The sequence below is a fragment of the Gavia stellata genome, chromosome 2, assembly GCF_030936135.1.
Source record: "Gavia stellata isolate bGavSte3 chromosome 2, bGavSte3.hap2, whole genome shotgun sequence".
NCBI classification, from domain to species: Eukaryota; Metazoa; Chordata; class Aves; order Gaviiformes; family Gaviidae; genus Gavia; species Gavia stellata.
This window is the reverse complement of record NC_082595.1, coordinates 39,884,509-39,906,793: the sequence shown is the minus strand read 5'-3', so window position 1 is coordinate 39,906,793 and position 22,285 is coordinate 39,884,509. Positions and strand designations below refer to the sequence as shown.

The following is a 22,285-nucleotide window of genomic DNA, read 5'->3' as shown; positions in this document are numbered from 1 at the left end:
TTATTCCAGTTCAGACTCTTTACTTTCACTGCATTAGCTGAAATACAGTAGTTAAAACTTGATTTGGCAAAAGGCATCTTTAGTCACACAAGAACACGATCTCACTGAGCAGCTGTGAGGGCTTGCAGGATATATAGCTCCTGGGCAAACTCTTCCTCACCCTGACAATCAATTCCTGGACTTCAAATGCTGGAGTGTTGGCTACACAACAGAAACTCACCTGGGCTTCACAGATATATTAGAGACTGGCTGCAGAAACTGGGGCGAGATACCAGCTAGGGATTCTCAGGTCCTCCAGTGAGGAAGAGGATGAGGAGAAAAGAACAGGTGAGGCTTTACAGACCAGAGAGATTCTGCTGGAAGCCCTGGGCCAAATTTCATCAGAAACTTGAAACCTGAGTTCACTCAACCGGGAATCATCCAAACAAAACATTTCAGACTCTTAATTTTAATCAAAAAATATCTAACAATCTCTAGATCTGAATACCTCATGGTAAAAAACCCCTTCTTTTCTTTTGAGGATTTGGGTTTCATATCTCCTGCTTGCATTTACAAATGCTTAAGTCCTTAACCATGATAAAATAAAGATAAAATCTTGGTATTCTAATTTTATGGTGCACCCCATCTCACACTATCATAACCAACTAAACAAGGTGCTAAGCTGGAAAGAATCCGCCAGAGTGTGCAAACCCTAAAGCAGCTAGTACAGAGGTGGTCCCTGCTGCATTTCAAAACCTTTTTTCAGATGAAGGATTTTGACAAGGAGAATTTCCAAAGGTCAGCACTTTAGGATATTTTGCAAACAGGAAGATGAATACAACTGTTAACGCAAGGTAGTGATTAAAACTTTAGTTAACTATGAATTCCACATAAATAAAATACAAGCTAAAATAAAGTACTGTAAGTTTATTCTAGTAACACTATTGGTCAAAAATAATTGGGATACTCTTTCCATGAGAACTTGTAGAAACAAACCACTGTTATCCAACAGCTGGGAAACTTCTCTAGTTTTGAGTTTTCCAGTCAGTATTTCCAACAAGCAGCTATATAATCAGTAACTATGCCAGTAGGTTTTACATCGTGACTTGACTGCTAATGTACCCGATATCTATCTTATCTTAGTTAAAATCCAGGTTTAATATGAAGGGAAAAGTGCTGTTTATGCTAATGCTTGAGAATGTTCTAAAGAAACATGTTATTGTTAAAACAGCTTTAACTCTTAGCTCCCAACTACAAAGCCCAATTCAGAAATGATACTTCTTACAGGTAGTAATCTGTTCTCCTTGACTTCTAACGCATGAAAGTACCAGAAAAGAGGAAATATTCAAGAAAGAAAGAAAATGGACAAAAAGGAGAAATGTGAGCAAAACCCCTCCATATTATTACTTTATTCCAAAGGTATTTTAAAATAATTTGCAGGTAAAATGTCTTCCTTCTTTCTATATGATTTTAAATGCCCATAATTTCAGTATATTAGCTACGTTTTTAATAACTCACATATACCTAGATATACATTTGGGGTATGGGGAGGGATGAAGAAAAAGACTTACTTACATTACTTGCTAGACAGAAATTAGTCTGGCAGCTAGCCTTAAAATTCTTGGACTGTAATAGAAACGAAGCGAAAAAAAAAAAAAATATATATATATACGTGACTCTGGCTGTTGTAGTCCAACTACTTCATTTTAGTTGTAATTAATTTCAAGCAGCAAAAAGAAGATACAAAGGGCTACATATGTATTCTTTAATGTACAAGATTATAATTAATATAATGTCTGTTTTAAATTTACTGTTATCATCCATTAAAGAATAAATAATTTTACAGCTTTCTAACGTGTAGCTCTTAAGCTCTAAATCACTGACCATAACTAATAAGCAGTGTAATAGCATGAGTATCTGAAGTAAAACCACAGACTGCAATTTTGTTGATTGTAAATCATCATCATTTTTAATGCAAAAGCAACAGCAAATCTCTGTAATTACTGGGTGCATTTTGAATCACTTTTATGATTACTGCTCTATACCCATTAAAAATCCAAAACACTGAACTGCACAGGATATAAAACTAGAATTATGATACACTACAAGCTATAATTGAAATCCATAAATTTCCTTACTAGTGTTCAAAATTATTTTGTTGCCAGGAATTGCAGCCCTGCAGAACTGACTTTAAAAACATTTACTTAATCTAACAGAGTGGTAGTGGTAGGGACAGTAGCAGTTGCTTTGGCATATTAAAAAAAATTTTAAATGTTGAGGAACAGATTTGGCACTCCCACTTGTTTATGTAATACATGTGGCTATCAAAATAGTAAGTTAAAAAGATCTGCTTTAAGTGCTATAAGTAAAAACTGAACCGGCCAGCAGTGGTATACATGTTGTTTGGACCTGTAATTAAAAACTTTGAGACACAGCTTATAACACCTGGTATGACTTACCACCTACAGCACTGCCCAAGAACATTCCACAGAGTAGTAAAACTCTGTATATGAATTTATTTTTTAAAAAAGTGCCCACACACTACTTGGGCAATCTACTACATTTCTTTAGTAACAAAAAGAAAATTGGCTTCTAGAAGTATGTTTTCTAGGAAGGGTGGAAATCAGAAAAATTAAATACCTCATAACAGGAAAAGGCTTTAAGGTTTCTAGATACATGAAAGCATATGCTAACTAGAGAACTCATAGAATACTAGAATAAAAAAATAATCTAGAATAAACCCACATTCCAAAAAGGGATAATACAAACTTAGACGGGTGCAGGAAAGGGATATCAGGATGTTCATGGATTTGGACAGCCCAATTTACAAGGAGAGACTGGAAGAGCGTTTGTTGTTTCAGCTATCAGAACAAAGACAGAGAAGAGATATGATGCTCTCATCATGCTGGTGAATCCAGGGTATTCTTTGAATGGGAACTACTATATGGGTGCAATTAATCTCTACAGGCAAGGAGGTACACCCATATTGGAGACTACACACAGATGGAGAGGAACTGTGTTGTTCTTTTTCTTCTCACATGGTAACCTACTTAAACTAAAAGTCATCACTAGTTAAAAAAAAAAGGAATAACATCACTAATAAATGTGCATTGGAAATTAGAAGACAGTTCCTATCGAAAAAAGAAAGGAAAAAAAATTTTTTTAGGATCTTTAAGTGCTTCTATTGGGGTGAAAGATAAGAATAAACCAGTTTCCTAAATCAGAAAGATTTTTCCATGCCTACATAATGATGTCATTGTCTGCTTTCATTAGTCAAAGTTTATTTTAGTGTAGGTAACAATTGTTTTTCATTCTGGTGGGATTTTCCTAACTTAAAGGCACTAGGAAAAAAAAAATCAGTACGAGACAATTTGCAGATCCATCCTGCAGAACATCCAGGGACAGAATTTGAACAGAACAAGATATAAAGTACACTTGGTTCTTTATTTTTTTCCCTTCCAACTTTAACAACAGAATTTTCTACGTGACCAGATTATGACATCCTATTATGAGCCACAGTAATGGTTGAAGAAGCATTCTTTAACCTAAAAGTCCCTTTTCACTGGTTTATAACTTCCCCTCAATTATTTCCTACTTTTCCCAGAGGTCCAGACTAGGAGCAACCATGCAAAATATTTCCCCTAAAAGCAATATATTGAACTGTTTTCAGGAACAGTGTGTGGAAAGTGAGTATCATCAGCGTTATTTCAGAATGTTTTCAGCTATTTAAAAATAAACTGTTGAAAATGCCAAACTTCACATAAGTATATGTAGATGAATGTGCGGTTCAGTAATTAAGTATAATCTCCAGTATGCCACAGCTTGCCCCCTTCACATTAAGATCAGCATTTGTGAATCAAAACATATTCAGTCCATTAGAATGATAATGCAGACAACACTTAAAGACACTAAATATGTTCCCACTGCATTAACCGGAAGATCTGCTGATTATACAAGTAGGGAGTAACATATACAGCACTAGAGAGGGAGCAGACACAGGGACATAGATGCTGCTTTTCCTCTTTTTCCACCGCCATTGCTAAGGTTTGAGGAAACATGAGAGTCACTTGGCTCTGGTTTTCTCTTGCCTGTGCTCTTAAACTCTTCAGGGCTTTTCCATGAACTTGATTCCTTTCAGCAGCACATCCCTCCCCACAGTTACATTACCAAAAGCTATGTTTCAGATGCTGTGCATATGACTGAGCACTTGGTTTAGGCTCAGGAAAGGATTTCTTCTCATTAGGCCAAATGCTTAAGGTGTGATAGTCAACTGCACTTGCTTCTGCCTTTTGCAACATCACAGCAAGTAGAGCCTTACAACATATGGCCATCATGCAGTGCAATTAATAAAGAGCCCTTCAGAGATAATGGTATCAGAGATTTCATTACTGGACCACTGTTGACAGAAGAAGAGATTGACAATAATCCTGCTGTGACTCACCCACATAAGGGACAGGTTTAAAAAGGGATGAAGATCCTAGGGATTAGAAGCATGGATGATGAATTGCTGGCAAAACAGCAGCAAGATACACAATGGGGAGAAAAAAGAGAAGGCACCTTTTTCTTTGCACAGAGTTAAGGAAAGTTGTGGTATGCCCTGTAACTCTGTTCCTGTGTCAGCCATTCAATTGCTCGTACTTGTACAGCAGGCTACTCTGGGGCCTTTGTCCCTGGCATGTTGTGTGAACTAGAGCAAACTAATCAACTGGTTTCTGGTTTTGTTTGATTAGTTTTTAAGTCTTCCCTCTCTAAAAAAAAAAAAAACCAAACCCCAACAAACTACAGGATACCCATCTGCCTGTTGCCAGACCTACAAAGTCTATGAAACATTTTGAGATCTTAATGCAAGAGGATAAGTGTCGAATATTAGGGAATCCTTGGGAAGAGCCAATCCACCGGGTAATCCAGAGAGAGTGAGATCCGTGCAAGTATATAGGCAAATCCCAAAGGCCTGCAATTAAAAGCCATGTTAGTGCTACCCTAGGACCCTGAATGAGGTCAGTATGTCTGCAGGGAGACACAGAGCAGACACATTTATTTTTACATGACATGGCTAGTAGGAAAAGTGTTTCCTACAGGAAACTAACATAGAATAAAGATATGTCTGAGGGTTCAGAATTTTAATCATGATTCATGTGTGACCCAGGCATGTTATTGTTTTCTTCAGCTACATTCTGAACAATAGAATGGATGCCACACAGTATTCAATACGCATCAGGCCAGATCCTTGGCAGTGGCCAAAACGCACACAGCACTCCCCAGAAGATGATTTACAAAAGTGTCTCAAGGCCTTCCTTTGCAGACCCCGCTTTTGCATGCGTGTATTCCTGTAGTGCCTACGAACAAACTCTCTTCAGGCACAAAGTGCTAAAATGCAGCACAGTTACCCTCCGTTCCCTCTACCCACTAGAAATCTAGCAGGAGCTGAAATGCAGAGGACACATAGGTGTCTGTGCCCGACAGACACCATATATGTAGGGGCAAACAGCTCTACAAACGAATTCACCTACTAGGTTAGGTTTATGATCACAACTAGTCTGGTAGCACGGGGTGAAAAACTGGACTGTGCACAAGGAGATGGTCTGCTGTGTACCAAGAAAGCATGCTACCATCTCCCAAAACTGGTGGTGTAGCAGTGACCAAGAACTGTTACTTTTTGGGTATGGGAAGACAACACAAGGATGAAACAAACCTGTATTTTTTGGAACAAGTTTATTACACTGTATAGGGAAAACCTTATTGATGCTCCCACATAAAAATGCTTTTGTTTCATGAATCAAAAAGTTACAAGATATTTAACAGTCAACAAAGACCTTGTCAAGAACTGGTTATGTCAAATCAGCCTAATCTCTTTGTATACCAGACAACAAGTCTCCTGGCATAAAGGAAACAACTAGATACCAAAAATCTTGACTTTATTACATCTTTTGATACTGTTTCACAAGACATTTGTATTAGCAAACTAGGGAAGCACTGCCTAAATGAAAATAAATGAGTACAAAATATGAGGAAAACCATATTTACAAACTACGTATGCCAAGATTTGAAGAGGTATCAAGAGAAGTTTGGGGGGGGGGGGGGTGGTGTGTCCTCAGTACAGCAATAATCATTATTTTTAGTACTAATTTGGATAGTGAAATAGAGAATGCTTTTTTATATCAGCAGGTCACATTCAACTGGTTGGAGCATAAGTACACAGGAGGCCAGACTCAGACTTCAAAATGGCCTTAAACTGGAGGGAGAATCTGTTAAATACAGGAATGTTACTCATCAGGGGCAACGGCAGGAAAGCACACCTGACTATGAATCATTACATACACCAATAATGGAAAACAAATGGCTCGCTCTGCTACCTCAAGATCTCAGGGCCTCCTGTGGATCCAAGGCATGAGTCAGCAATATAACATTACAAAAAGGGTAGCATAGTGGGGTAAACAAACCAAATTATAAACTGCAAAGGGAGTAACTTACGTTCTGCCCAGCACCAGCGAGGCCCCCACTGCGACATCATGTCCAGACCCCTTCAGACCAACGAGGGAGAGAGTACAGAAGGTATCAACTTCAAAGAATGAGAATTGGTCTAGAAAGCTTAACCTAGAAGAAGGATTAATGAACCATCTTCTTTATTTTAGCAGAGACATTTAGATAGGACTTAGTAGTACCCTCAGGTAGCTAAAGCTTGCCACCAGAGGAAAAGAAAAAACCTCTATTCTCCATGCCCCTGGCAGACATGGCAAGAAGTAACAAGCTGAAATTGCTGTATAGAAGATTTAGGCAAGATATTAGGAAAAAAAATTCTAATGGCTAAGACAGCTTAGCATTGTTAAAAGATTAATAGCCAAGATTAAGATCGTCTGTAACACAACCTCTGTGAAGTTAGACAACTGCTTGTCAATCAGTAGTTTCAAAATCCAGCTCACACTTGAGGAAAACACTTGCCACTATGTCCAATACCTCTGAATAGATGTGACAAGTATTTCAATCACAAAAATTACTAAGGGTTGGTACTACCAATTAGCCAAACAGCAGAAGCACCTTTAACTTCCAATTTTGATCTGATGCCATGCAAACAGAATTATTTTTACAACTTTGGCAATATCCATTTAGTCAAACCTTAAATACATTGAAGAGGAACATATGGAAAACTGCTGCACCAATTTCACTGCTTTTTCTGCTCTCTTTAGAGATATACAGTTGGTTCAGGTCCATGCAGCACTACCACTTATTTGTGCAGTGGAAAAGAAGCTTGCATAAAACTGTGGAACTCTTTTTCTAAACATATTCTTCAGCTGCAAGCTGTCTAAACAACATCCAGAGCTGTGATTTAAACACGAACCTATGAAAAAAAAATAATGTTTTTCTCTTCCAACTTTTTCTTGTATTTAAAAGACACTGACAGTATTTGGAAATACAAGGTTTAAGTATTCTTTATACACAGTTTTGGGAATATAGAAAGAAAACACCCTTAGAGTGTTATTTGCATACCCTTTTATGCCTTTTTTTCAACTCCAGGATGACATAAAGTGGTCTACATGGCACAAGCCATGGGCTTACAGCATCAAAAAATGTGTGCATTTATTAGGAAAGGAAGCAGAAACTAGAGATTCTGAAGAAAAAGTGAGGTAGCGTAAGGGCAGACAGGCAGCAACTCCTCCAAACACATCACTTTGTAACTAATTTCCTGTTCTTTAAATTTAACATCTGCCAAATTTCCACCTTTAGGATTGACTGAACACGTAAGTAAACCAATCTACCGATCTCCAAACAAATCCCACCATTTCACCAAAGTCAAAGCAATCTCCTCCTTGGAGCACATAGTTCCAGAACAATGCAATATAAACTGTCAGTCTAAAAATTTTTTTCTCATCATGGCTGCTCTTGAGATTTCTTTACTACAGCTCATACCTCCTTTCCAAGTTTAGCTCCGCCCAGGTAGTTTAAGCCTAGTAAGGCACCAATAGTTAACATATCAGATTACTCCTAAAAATACTAATTGAAAAAATTATCCTTTTGAAAGGGCAATCCAGCATCGGGAAATAATTGTAGCACAATTATCAACTTTTTCCATTTCTTGCCTTCTAAGTATTTTTCATGTACCAAAAAGCATCTCATTCTTACTGATTACGTTTTCTATTCCCTTACTTCCAGTCGAAAAATGGAAAACCATTCAGAATTTCACCACACTGTTTGACAGGCTAGGGCTTAATTCTCAAGCCTTCAAACTGGAAAAAGAAAAGGGGGAGGGATGAGAGGAAAGCAAGCAACAAAAAAAACTAAGAGAGAAAAGAGGTACAGATCAATTTAATGGTATGCGGATAGCAAAAGTAACAGGAGGGAGGGGGGGCAGCATCCACAATCTCAGCAGCTTGTTCCAAAGAGAAAGGACTTTTACCAGTTCATTAAAATAGCAGCTAATAAAAATATGTTTAAAAGTCATTTAGATCAAGGCAAGGTTTCAACCAGAAACCATAATGGTTACATTTTTTAATTTAGTACTTTGAAAGCAGAATTGTAGGTCCTCTGCGAAAACCTCAGTCTGTTCCCAACAAAATCAATAGCAACATTTCCACTGACTTTCATGACAGGGGGTCACAGGGCCAGAGCGTACGTATCTGCCAGAATCTATTGTAAATATGCATTTACTTTTGAAAATCCAACTATATCAAAGAGCTATTTACCTACCAACGTACATGTTTCAGTTATATATTCTGCACGTCTCACTTTCAAGCAGATAGTAAACATATTGCAGGAAAGTACACAAAGACAAAAGTTCAGTGCTGCAGTCTGTTTAGAAAGCATTACAAAATCCCTAAAACTAAAACCTAAATATTCATGCATGCCCCTAGAGCCATGTAATATAAAAAACTGTAACTATTGCTCTGTTACCATATTATTTCTTGTCTGTATGATATACATAATCACTAATAAACAATTACTATTCAGGTAACTATCTGAAAGAGTCTACAAAAAAACTTCGGTGGGTTTTTTTTGTAAATGCAACGTTTTGCAAGACAAACCCACGCTAAAATAAAGGACTGGTCAGAAGCAGCACCATTTTGAACGGATTTTTTTATCTTTTGTCAGCAGGAGACAGAGAAGTAAAACAATATATATATATATATCAGCAAATAGTAAGGAAGGAAAAAAAACACGAACAAAAAAAACACATAGCAGAAAATTAGAAAAGCAAGCTTATACTACTACTACTAATAAAGAGCCAAGATAAGTTCTGGGAGGGACTGTCTAAAGAAGCAAGGTGTTAGTGAAAACACCTGAATCATTCTGAAAGTCATTCTTAAGACACAACCTCTAAAAGTTCACGACAGAATTTAAATACCATGTTTAATCTGAAGGAAAAACAATGCTACCACTTCAGTTAAAAATAGCACATCTTGAAAATTTAAAATGGGATACTTATGAACTGCAAACTATCAAGTACATGAAGTGTATATTCATACTGCACAAACTATCAGGGAAAACAAAAAAAAAGGAAGATTATGAAGTTAGAGTGTGCTAAATAAAAGGATGAAATTGTTTTTGTCCAGTTGTATAGCAAATTCAAATTAGAGAAAGACATTTTTCCACAGTAAATATGACGAGAGGCAAGGTGAAGAAAAGGAAAATAAGCTCTTGAAATTCCTTCACTATCTTTGCCTTGAATTTAATTCATATTCATTTTAAGTATGAAACTATTTATTATTAAGAAGATGATACCCATTTCCTTATCCCTGTAGGAAGAAGTGTGCTCAGCACAAAAGAATTTCTGCCTTATTTTGCAGATCTAGACCAGTACTATTAGCTATTACATCAATTTCAGCCACTGAAAGATCTATAAAACAAGTTCTACGAAAAATTCGTTCTCCTGGACAAACTCCCGCTCCTTCCAAAACCAAAACCATCACACACACACAGAGGAAGGTTATACTGCAACAGCTTATTTCCTGTTAGGCACCATAGGAATTGATTTAATCAATCCAGTTATTGCATAATCAGTTCTTTTTAATATATGTAAGTTTATAATATAAATTCTCTTTTAAGTAAGTTTCCAGCTCTAAGATGAAATAATTCATTAGGGAAACACCTTAATACTTTACAACTTCCTATATAGGTGAATTAATGCCTGCTACTGAAGGTTCATATGAAAACCACCCAATTTTGTAAGTGATGTGATAGTTTATAAAATGCACAGCACCCACACTACCACAAACTTAATACAGTATCAGTACAAGCCAACTTCAACAAGAGATTCAGACTATATCTAATTAGGATAATCTCTGCTTTCATCAATATGGATAAAACTCACCTATGAAAAGTGGTATTGCAGATTATCTAAACTCCTTTGGAAAAATGTCCCAAACTGACTGTTTGTTCCTCTACAGTGCTACTCATAGAACTAAATGAGCACTGAGGCCACTAGCCTGGGAGTATCCAGGAGCAAGCCTGGCTCAGCTGATTTCCATTGCTACCTGACAGCAATTAAGGTAGTTCCCTTTCTTTCACTATGCAGCAGGTGCATGCCTTTCTGTTAAAAAGAAAAAAATCCTTTTCCCTGGGGGCTAATTGCATCAGGACCCAGAGAACTACTGAAAGGAGAATTTTTCAACACCGCTTCAAACACTTGAGTTTCTAGATCACAAAGCTCTGAAATAAAGTCAAATTTTTGGAATTTTGCCATAACCTTTGCTGGGGATACTAATCTTGCTTCTTAAAGAGATACAAAATAAGTGACTTCGGGGGTTTTTTTGTTTGGTTTTGACATTATTGGCAAAGGCATGCACACATTTTATTACTTCTAGTCACTGGCTGCATGAAGCATATCCTTACTGTATGTAATTTTTAGACCTGGACAGAAACCAGCCAGTGGTATTCCTGTCAAACTTCCTCTTGCTCCATCTTACTCCACAGGCTAGAGAGCATTATTTTTACCACTGTGTAAATACCAGTATGTGAAAATCCTCCTTCTGAAATATTCTCTTGGCAAAATCTTCTTTAGAAGTTATCATAGCAAAAGTCCAATAAATTTTCTTCACATGAAAATAAGAAAGCAGGTGAAATCAAAATGACTTTTTTTCCCAGATCTCTTGCTACAGTTTCAGTCAAATTTCCTTATTTTCTGTTTTTCCCCTTTTTTGACCGTTGACACCTTAACCTTTCCACAGTTCTCTTTATTAACCCTTGAGTTTCTTCAGGATAGTGTTTTAAAATGAGATTTCCTTGTGACATTTGGTCTGATATGAGAGCGAATGTAGACTCAGAGGCTGAAATAGTCACTCATTCTTATCTATAGGTTGAAAGTTTTAGCCTAGGAACTAGCACATGAAGATCTGTAACAGACCTTCTCAAGGGCAAATTTGATTCTTGATGATTCTTTATTCTGGTACTTCTCATTGCCTAGCTATGGAAAAACCTCTGCTAAACTAATAGCTAGATATTTAGGGGAAAACCTTAACTACAAGGCATACAAAAGATCATACAAAAGATCAGAGATGCATTTGTATAAAAATTCTCAATTAAGTACAACAGAAGCAGTTATTAGCAGAACAGTTTTAAAGAAAATTTGAAGGAAAACATTTTGGCAACCACTAAACAATAGGACAAGAATTCAGAAATGCTGCAATTGGAAGCAATTATCATGGTCACATGATTAGCACTAAAAAATTATGCCAAAAAATCTTTCAATGTTTTTGCATTGAACTCATAACTTTTGATGAGGTTAGAAGTTATTTTTTTAACAATACATTCAGCCTTACTTCAAAAAGACCAAGTCAGTCCCATGCATATGTTCAAAAGCTGTAATACCTCCTCCTTTTCCTAGATTGCTCCCTTCTTTCTGCCACAGAACTGAGGCTGGAGGGACTTTGGATAGCTGCAGCTTGTGGCAGTTTTAAGATCGAAGTCTAGAGCTTTGGCTCTATGAGACAACGACTTGGGCTCAGCCACCTGTGCTGGTCAATGAGAAGGCAGCTGGGGACACTGAGTGCAAAGGAGAAAGAAGTGATGGCCTCAACCTCCCCAGCGGGGGAGAAAGCCTCTCTCCGCATCGGAATGTGGGCGAGGAGAGAGAAGGATCCAAATTACAGCCTGGGACTCTGGGGCAACAGGACAGAGAGATGGAATGAAATTCATACAGGGATTGGGATGGGATAGGATGGAATCAAGTGAGAAAGACGCAGCATTGTGGCAAGCTATACAAAAAGGTATCGCTGCGTCAATTCTGTCTTTCCACCCAAAGAGATCATGGTTAACACATCTCGGCTTTGTTGGGTGAATATAGATTGGGGAGAAAAAGGTTAGGGAGACCTAAGGCAAAAGATGTACATTCTTGGGTGGGAAAGACATTGGTCTTAGGGAAGAAGATAGTGTGCCTTGAGGCAGACTTAGGGGAGATGATTTAGGAGAAGTCAGGGAATGAGTAGCTCTGAGGTACACAGAGGGCTCTGGAACAGCAGAGCTGGGAGATGTGGAGCTCAAGGGACAGGAGCTTGCTAGTACAGAAGAGTCACTCCCAGCAAACATCTCTATCCACAAACCAAGGGCACTGATGCAGAACTGGTGCCCACTCCTAGTTTTGGTTTTTGAGGGTTATTTTTTGTCTATGGAATATTGACTTATTACATTTTTGGTTTATACTGGCTTTTGGCCTTCTTCACAGCATGAATAGCCTAGCTCCAGCTCTCAGCTACTGAAGTTCTCAATGCCTTTTTCTGCTAATAAAAGTATTTCCTTCCGTGTGGGTGAGAGCATGGCCAAGTGGCCACTTAACTAACTCTGGGAAAAAAACAGTACAAGCTTTTCTTAGTCTCTGACTGAAAGGTAAGGTTTTTTTCCAGTTTTTTAACTCTTTTCATAACCACACCAAATTCACCATGTGGTTTCTGAGGCACAGACGTCAGAACCGGACTTAATTTTCCCATAAAGTTCCCACTGACATCATACGCAGTGATAACACCACATCCCTGCTTCAGGGTGTGGATCCTCAAAACCAACGCAATTCTTCTTGGGAAAAAAGAACTTGTGGAAGACACACATTTGTACCTGGTTGTAAGTTGTATTTGCTGTCTATTATTGCAATTTCTCCCTGATTGTAAGTTACTGAGAGGACAGCTGTAAACAACTATGTGTACTTGATTCCAGCCAACACACATTAGTGTAGATCTCAGAGAATATTTACCAAATATTTATTCTAGCACAAACCTGTAAGATCTAGGTTCAGAAGTCTGCCTTGCTGCTGTTCAAGTTGCTAATGGTGATATTTAAAGCTCTGAATAGTTCTGATTTCTTTTTTTTTTTTTTGCATGCTACTGCTGTATTTATCGTTCTCATCTCATGTCATCCCATTCTCACCCACCACAACAATTACAGACAGTAAGGGTGTGCTTGTTAGCTGATTTAAATTCTAACACTTCATGCCAAACCCAGCATCAAATGAAATCACTGGCAAAACCCCCACTGACTTCACTGGGAATGAGACCAACTGGAGGAGCAAGGCTCCCGTGAGAGGCATGCATCACTGTCATTCACATCCTGCTGAGTTTGTGAGAACCAGGACAAGATACTATTTGAAGGCCCTTCTACTTGTGTTTCATGTGACACACCACTTCTCTTTTGTTTTGCAGTAAGAAAAGTTTTTTACTATCTGCAAGAAACAAACTGAAGGGGCTGGATGAGGCACTGGAGATGGTTTTGGGCCAGCCCGGCTCGCAGACTGCCAGTGCCAGGGAAGGTTCACCCGATTCTCCCCTTCCTGCTGCACAGCCGATCCCAAAATAACGCGACAGTGCTAAACATAGCACTGCCGTGCTCTTTTAATAAACGGCGGTTCCTGCAGCATGTACAAGCCACCACATTTGTCAAGATAAGCACATCAATATGAGATGTCATATTAGCCTAAACAAAGAGATCGAACCAGATAGCTTTGTCAAACGCCAAGCAAAGGGGCTCATTCAAACTGACAAAGCAAGAAATGTAAAAGTAGAACCTACCAATCTAGTTTTAACTCATTCTGTCCTCTCCTGCTTTGGAAGAGTCTCAAACCAGTAAGTGAGCTCCTGTAAGTGATATAATAAATTAATTCCTAATCTGCAATAACAATATTCCTGTCACTTCAAACACCTCTGCTGCACTTTTAAAAAATTCTGTAATAGCTGTTAGTATGTTTCAGATTATACATATGGATTTATATACCTTGGTGGATAGGGACTCTTCATAATGACATATGCACACAGGGTATAACAGGCAAAATTAACAGGCATAACTAATTGCCATATAGGCAAGTTATTGGTTATTCCTTGATAGCTTTTCTGTTACTTACACGTAAGGAAGTTTAGTCTTAGTCTTAAGGCAATGGACAAAAACACGCAGTAGTGGGTCCCAATGCTTCACCTGTCTAAAATTTTTCATGACTTCGGGCAAATTCTTCAATTTCGCCTCTGAAATCAGGACACAACTGCCCCATATATTATGGTATATGTGAGATAGTGATATTGGTCATAAACAAAACTTGAAATATGGTTCACAAGATTACTTTGTTGGTGAGAAATAATCTTGGCTTCTTTGGTATTCCTCACATATGGTTGTGTAAGAGTATGGTCTTCAGCACCTACATATGGCAGAGACAGAAGCTCTGGGGGTGGGGGTATCAACAGAAATATTTTCCTTAAAATGTGTTTTCTTCTCAGAAAGACTTGTGATCACCAAACTTATTTAAAACACGACAGGCATATCACTGTGTGGGAGTGAAACTGGTAGTTAGATTTTTGCCACACCACCGGTGGTGTCCCTATTGATGTGCAGCAAACACACAAACCCCTGCATTATGCGAGAAAATTCAGTTCAGCTTTGTGCCACAGAGGTCTGACTGAATCGTATCCTTTGGGAGAAGAAAAAGCCTTCAGGGAACTACAAGAGGGCAGGCATTTCGTTTTTGCCGGGGACCTGTAAGTTCAGCTTTTCCTTCAAACTTAGAGCCATTTGGAGGATGAAGGAAAGACTCCCCTTACAGGGCAGCTGTTGCTGCTCGCCGTGGCAGGCTGCTCAGCCCCGCACAGTTCTTGGATCTGGGAGCCACACGCTCCTCTTCTCCTCTGCCAGTCCCCACCACGACCAGAGCTGAGAAAATACACTGGGGAACTGAGCATGACCGTAGAAAGGGAGGGAGAAGGCTGTGGAGTTGATACTATCCTCTTTCAGGACTCCACCTTTAAATTACCCTAATGGGATCTTCCTCCCCTCAAAACTGAGCGATAATGAAACTCAAGAAGATTTACATTCAACATTTCCAGAGGAGATTGAATACACTTTAAAATATTCAGGAAAAAATCAAACACAAATATGGCACAGTACTGTATCATTCATATTCTGCAACATTTTGCCTTAATGGTCTCATTGGAAGAAGATCTTTTCCAGTTTGTTTTCTGAGAGTTTAATAAACTGGGGCTTTGAAACAACTGCCCAATATATGAGGTGCTATATTTTCTTTAAAAGAAAACAGAGGTATGAAGTCAAAGGCAAATTCAGTGGTTTTTTATATAAAATACCTTTTCACTTCCTGAACACTGCCTGTAGCTTTGCTAATTTATTGCCATGAAAATATTGTTACTACTTAATGCACTAGTACTTTTGTCAATAGGCAGCTTTCCCCAAGGCATATTTGAGAACGCTCTGCTAATCAGAGTTGATGCAGTTATTCCAAAGCAGCTAGGTCTTTAGAAAAAGGTTGATGTTTAATTCTAGTATGGGTGAGTGTTGCCATTTCTTCAAAACACAATATTTTTAATTCACTGAATTCAGTTCTGTAGGTATCTAAAGTGCTGACTACATTATACAGCCCCCGACTCAGCTTGAACCAGTGTAATTCAAAGCAGTATTGCTGGCATTTTTACCTCTTAATATTCAACTTACGTGAAATAGTCCGCATTTTGTAGTCGCAAGAATTAAACAAAGATTCAATCAGAACCATAAATCTGTGCTATATCAGCACAGAACTTAAAAAAATGTGGTTGGGTGTTTAAGCAGATACTCACTTGGATCTGGCTTCTTACTTTTCTACATCTGCTTGAACTCTTAAGATTATGACCTCAAATGCAGCTGAATTTTTAGTGTTTGTTTTCCAAGCATGCTGATAATCGTGAACAGCACAGAGAGTGACAATGAGGTCACGTACACATACATATGTCACACTACAGTTTTATTCTCTCTAATAAATACTGAAAGCTACATGAGTATAACTTTACTGAGGCTAAGCAAATCATCTTAATTGGTATGGGAGCTTTTAATGCATGTACGCTTTCAGTGATTTTTTAATGTATTTGCAATTCTCTGCAGATGAAAAATTGAATAAAGTTCCTCAAGAAACAGGTCAGGCCATTTATTTCAATTAGAAATAGTAATGAAATTCCAGTAAACTATTAAATGTCACTTAATCTATATGCAAGATAAATAGAATACTTAATTTCTCTTGGCATGCTCTACAATGAGGTACCCTACTTGTCTTTATATTGACAAAATTGGTGCTCCTCTGCTTTCCCTACCACAGTGACATTTAGTGGCATTACTCCTGCTCAAAGCCAGCATGGACATAATCCATTTTGCAACAAGCCCACCAAGGCAAGAAGTGTCTCCCTGCGGAGGTAAAGGCTCTACTTAGTCTGATCAGGCTGGTTCAGGTCAGTGCTGCGCTTCCCTTCATTCACCTTCACTGAAACCCAGGGGGGCTGCTCATTTTGGTTTCGTTTTGCCATCAGACCCATCCCCCAGAATTTCTACGTGGCAAAAGAATATTAATGCTATTCCTACACTGGGCATAATTAGTTTCCCAATTAGGGACGGATTTACAACCACCAAGGAGAATTTTTTAAAAGCAGCTATATGTTTTGAGATGACACAGATGTTTCACTTGACTCAGACAGGTACCACGAGTTCTTGTTTGAAGGGCATTCAAGCCCATCACCTCCACAAGTTTCTTAGATATATGAGACTTTTAAGGCTATCAGTCAGCAACAGCACGCGTGAAGCTAAAACAGAAGGCTTTGAGTATTAAGGAGCGTTATCAACATGGAACAAAACCTGACTTTGGTAGCATTCTCCTCAGTTACAGTTATATTCCTTGGTTTATATCTGAAAAATATATAAGAAGCAATTTGAGGAGGTGAGGCTTTGTTCTAATTCTCCATGGAAATAATCAAGATGGCTTGTGAAAATTCTCCATGTCTGAAGTCGTTCACACACATGGCTTCAATTCAAAATTTGCACATCTTTAAGAGATTTATATTAAGCTCTGCTAAGTAGTTGTTAGTCATTTCTGCTGACTGTAATCAAATCAAGTTAAACTAAAATTTACCATGCCAATGGGTATCCTTCCCACTCTGTTGTTTCTCCCTTCATCTGAAAATACAGCAACGACACTGGAAGGACAGCAAAAGGATGCTTTCAACACATCCACATCCAATACTAATTTGTGATCTTTTGACCTGTCTACAGTTCAGGCAGCCAGCAAAAGGTACAAAAAAGGCAGAAGAGCAACACTTCCAGTTCTCAGGGACATTTTCAAGTATAACTCCAAAATTGTCTGAGAACTACATAACTGAACACATGAAGCATTCTTCAGGAAACATGTAGCTTGCATATACATATTCATATGTGTATATATGTATACATACATACATATACACACAAGCATGCTCCTCCATTCATAGACACTTCTCTTCATTCATAGATATTAAGAGGGAAAGATGATGGCATTCTCCACGTAAGCCATGGAGGGAAGTAGAAGGCTAGTTAGCATCTCGGCAGCACCAGAAATGCAAATAGATGTCAAATAGGTCAGTGTCTAGTGCCCTACTCCAGAATAACCACGTGACCGTCTGTAGATGGATGTGTGATAAATGGAGACAAAAAACTTGACACAAACCTCAAGCCGATTCTTTAATCCTGTGCACAGCAGAGAATACATCCAGTTTCTTTTGACGTGCAGAAGTCTGTACACTGCATATTCTATCTTAGAAGTATAATACAGGTTGCTTAAATTATATCCACAATTTTCTAAAGTTTTGTTGGTTGTGGTTTTTTTTTTTAAAGAGACACTGTTATAATAGGGCTCCTTCCCAAATGAAAGAATACGGTATTTCATTTTTCTTGCTCTAAACGACATCCAATGAATAATGTACAGTGACGTGATCTTTTGCTATTCCCTTTAAGCCGTTTCGGAGATGGATTGCTACAGTGGGTGGCATTCAGAAGAACATATTAAGCAATGCACACTCAAATCCTGCCAGCTTTGTGGTTTCTTACAACACGCTACAATGTGAAGTGATTCACACTGAGGAGATGGAGAAAGTTTTTCTATTACTGTAAAAAAAATGATGTTATATGCATTTATCATCCAAAATAAATACATTGACACTACAGGCTGAAATAAAACTAGGAAAGTAAGCTTGGTTCCTCTTCCTATTTCAAAATATTGCATTTAGATTTAAACCAATTAAAGCTGAGGGACGCTTTCTGTGTAACATGAGCTTGCCCTGACAGTTAATCCACGCTATTATCAGACCCATCAAATTAAAATAAGGTGAGCTAAAGAAGAAATCAATGCCAAAGATTTGAATTTCCTTGATGTCATATGCTGGCATCTTAGAAATTTTACCGTTCCTAAGGAGGAAATATAAAAGAGAGAAGGTAGAGCATCCATCCACTTGGTAAGATGGAATTGGTGACTATGAACATACACACACAAAGTCAAAAGGAAGAAGTGAAATGTAGCTATGGAGGTGGGTACTGTGCTGCAGCTACACTGATAAGCAAGAACTTTCATGGAAGTTCTTTTATATAAGGCATGTAATAGTAATTTCAGAAGGGTGTCAGTCCAATGATGTCTCACTTCAAAGGGAGAGGGAAAAAAGTATCTCTGAAATGATACAGTAACTTTTGGAAGGTGCTGTACTTAGACTAGATGTTCACTAGATGTTTTGTTAGTTTTGGCTACTGCCCTATCAGATTTGACACACTGTCTCTGACAACATCATCAGCCAGATATTTCAGGAAAACAGAACAAATAAATATCTCAAAGCAGTCAACTGTGCTGTACTTGAGAAGTGACTAGTGGCCCTCTATCATCAAGCCATTAAAAAACTGGAGTTCTGAAACTTACTGTCCTAATCAGTCTTATTATCTGCACCTCCACATTGTTATCCAAGCTGAATTTTACTCATTATCATCCCATTCTGGTCCCCTACAGCAGATAATTCATTCTCAATTTTAATTCCTCACATTTCTGTAAACCCAGACCAGCAGACTTCCCTATCACCTTGCTTCCATACCTTCATAAGCTTTTCAGAGGTAAAAAGTACCCACAGGTTGAAGGTCAACCGCAATTGCTCAGTCTTTCTGAAAAATCAGACTTCACATCATTAAAGAAAATACAGGCAACTTGGGTCATCAAAGAACTTTGAAGCACTTTATTCTGAACTCTGAAGCAACCATGCATTATAATACCTTATTTTCTTTCACAAATCCTTTTCTACTCCATGATATCATCCATTTAATTCTGTAGTTCATCCCCTTGCCTCTGATGTTTTCAGCAGGAAACCTACAGAAAACTTTAGACAAAACAATTTCTATCTTCCAAACCACATTAATCTTAGGGTTTAACCTTTTCAAAAGACAGGAATTAGGTAAATATTGGGTTTTCATCAAACTGGAATGTACTCTTCCGAGACTTGCACTTTTCTGGCCTTTCAGCAGACCACGTGTCCTGGATATAGACCAACCTGCGCTGGAACGGCTGTTTTGACATTCACCAGTCACTACCATCCTCCAGTAAATAAATCCAGGCAACAGAAGGAGTTGTTCCTCCAGCCACATTACCACTTGCTTCACGAGCCATTTCGCCAACAGAAACTGACACTAAAATATGACCTTTAACAAAAGATGAGACAAGCCATCACTCTCCAACACAATGGAAAAGTTTCACAGAAAAGAAAAACAGACAAACAAAACCCCAAACCATTAAGACCATCCTGTCAATTTCTGCCTTCACGCCCCAAACTAGGCTGGAGTAAAAGAAAAGGCTAATGAAAAAAAAAAAAAAAGAGGCGAAACCGAAATGCAGAGCAATGCTGCACCACCCTGTAAGGTCACATCAGGCCAACAAGCATTGGTGGATCTGACCGGCGTTGGCCCCACTCCCCTTCACACCTGGCTGGTGTTAAGTCCTGACCATGTTTTCCCTCCAAAAATGCCACAGGCACAGCTGAGACACAGCACCAGCGCATGGCAGAGGTGGGGCCAGGCCCTGCTGGAACCCCTCATCTCCAGCTGGAGGTCCCCCAACGCTGCCTGTGGGAGGACTTGTCCAGCTGCCACCGCTGCCCCACCACACCTGGGACCGCGGCCCCTCCTGGGGCCAGTGGCCGGCGGGGACCCTCTTACCTTGTTGGAGTAGGGGGGTTTACTCAGGTTGATGCCGTCGCGGATGAGCTTGTCCCGGATCATGATCTTCAGCTTCAGCCTGGGGTAGGCGGCCAGCCCCCCGCCGCCGGCCGCCCCCCGCCGCCCCCCCGGGCGGTGCCGGAGGGCCGCCCCACGCCGGGCCTCCTCCTGCCCCGCCAGCCGGCGGGGGCAGCGCCCGGGGGCTGCGGGCGCCGGGCGCAGGGGCGGCGGCGGCGGCGGCTGCGGCTCCAGGGTGAAGTACAGCCCCGCCGCCGTCTCGTCCGCCTCCTTCAGCCGCCGCACGGCTTCGTGGATCCGGCGGCGGTGGTGGGGCACGGCAACGCCGATGGCATCCAGGTCCGGATCCCCGATCTGCTTGCAGACCTCCAGGTCGTCGTAGCCATTATCAACGAAGGACTCCGCGTACTGGGGGAGCTGCAGGGTCTTCAGCCACTCGTAGACTATGTTGGTGCACATGCTGGCTCCAAAATAATAATGATTGCAACTTTCAGCACCGAAGCCAGCCTCCCCCTTTCCACTCCTCGCCAAAAGAAATAAAAGCACAAAAGAAAAACTGCGATGCAACTAAAAGGTCTCAAAATCAAGGTCAAGAATTCAACATCCAGCAGGAAGAAAATACAAATCCTTAAAGCAGATCAGCAGGGCATCACAAGCACTGCTGAACGAACCCCTCCTGTTTATTCCTCCTCCTGTTTTCCTACCGCCAAGTACGGCCGCTTTCTGCCACCGGAGAAGGGAGGCTCTGACTAGAGAGAAGCAAAATGTAAGGGTGCATCCCCTAAAATCCCAAGTCGCTGCCGCACAACATCCACCCACTTTCTCTGGAAGTAATTCGCAGTCGCTGTCTTTTTTTTTCCCCCCTCTTCCTTTCAGTGTTAGTTTCTGTTTCTGTCTCACCTTCCTGTGCTCTGTCGCGCGGTGAATCTGTTTCCTATGTGTAGCTGCTTTGGTACACTATCATGCGGGGGGAGAAGCGAGCGCAGGATCCCGCACCCTCGCCCAGCACAGGCGGGGGTGCAGTGTGCAGTGCCCTCCTTCCCCGTATCTCTCCCGGCAGCGGGTGCACACGGCGGCTTCTCCTTTCCTTTTAAACGGGTCCTTTCGGATTAGGAGGCAAAAAGAAGGAAGAAAAAAGAAAAGATAAGAATCCCACTCACTTTTCCGAGTTACTTTCCCAGTTGCCCTTCATCCCTGGGATGATGGTGAAATGCGCTTCGCCGGCAGCGAGCCCAGAACCTGCGTCCCAACCCCACTTTCCCCGCGTTGCTGCCAGCGGAGCCCTCCTGCCCCCCGGGGCACGCAGCCCTGCGCCCGGCGCGCACAACTTTCCCCGCGTCCCCCTATCCCTGCTGGCCCTCCCGCCGCTGCCCGCAGCCGCCCTGGGGAGGAGGCGGCGGCGGCGCGGCCGTGCGGGCAGCGGGCGCTCCCTGCATCCTCCGGCGGCGGCTCGGCTCGGCTCGGCGACGGATGAGCTGATCGGCGGCAGGTCACCGGCGCTCCCCTCCCTCCCCCGGCCGGTGGCGGTGCTTTCCCCTCCCCGCCAGCGGTACCCCGGAGCGGTGCTCCCCTCCCGGGTCCTCTTTCCTCCCCTACCCCTGTGGCGCCTGCCGCGCCGCCAGCAGATTTCCTCCGGCTCCTGCCGGTGCGGCTTCCCCCCGCTCCTCCTCCGCGCCCGTCACCCCGCTGCCAGCCCCCTGCCAGCCCCCTGCCCCGCGCTCTCCCCAGGGCCTTCCCAACTTTCCCCGCCGGCAGCCCGCGGCCTCTGCCGCCGGCCGCCCCGCTGCCCGACCCGCCGGGGGCATGGGAGGCGGCGTGCGGCCGGCCGGGGGCGAGGCAGCCCGGCCGGGCAGCGGTGGGGGGG

At 40.9% G+C, this 22,285-nt stretch overlaps 1 protein-coding gene across 1 annotated transcript in view; it reads right to left on the bottom strand.

Moving 5' to 3' along the window:
* The window catches only part of SASH1 (SAM and SH3 domain containing 1), a 575,518-nt gene extending 553,473 nt beyond the window's left edge, over positions 1 to 22,045 (bottom strand). The window contains exons 1-3 of the mRNA XM_059828717.1: positions 22,018 to 22,045; positions 21,322 to 21,522; positions 20,404 to 20,881 (exon numbers count right to left, since the gene is read on the bottom strand). Coding sequence (XP_059684700.1) covers positions 20,404 to 20,880 — 477 coding nt within the window. The 5' untranslated portion in view covers position 20,881; positions 21,322 to 21,522; positions 22,018 to 22,045. The remainder of the gene's footprint in view (positions 1 to 20,403; positions 20,882 to 21,321; positions 21,523 to 22,017) is intronic.
* Between the last annotated feature and the right edge of the window lie 240 nt (positions 22,046 to 22,285).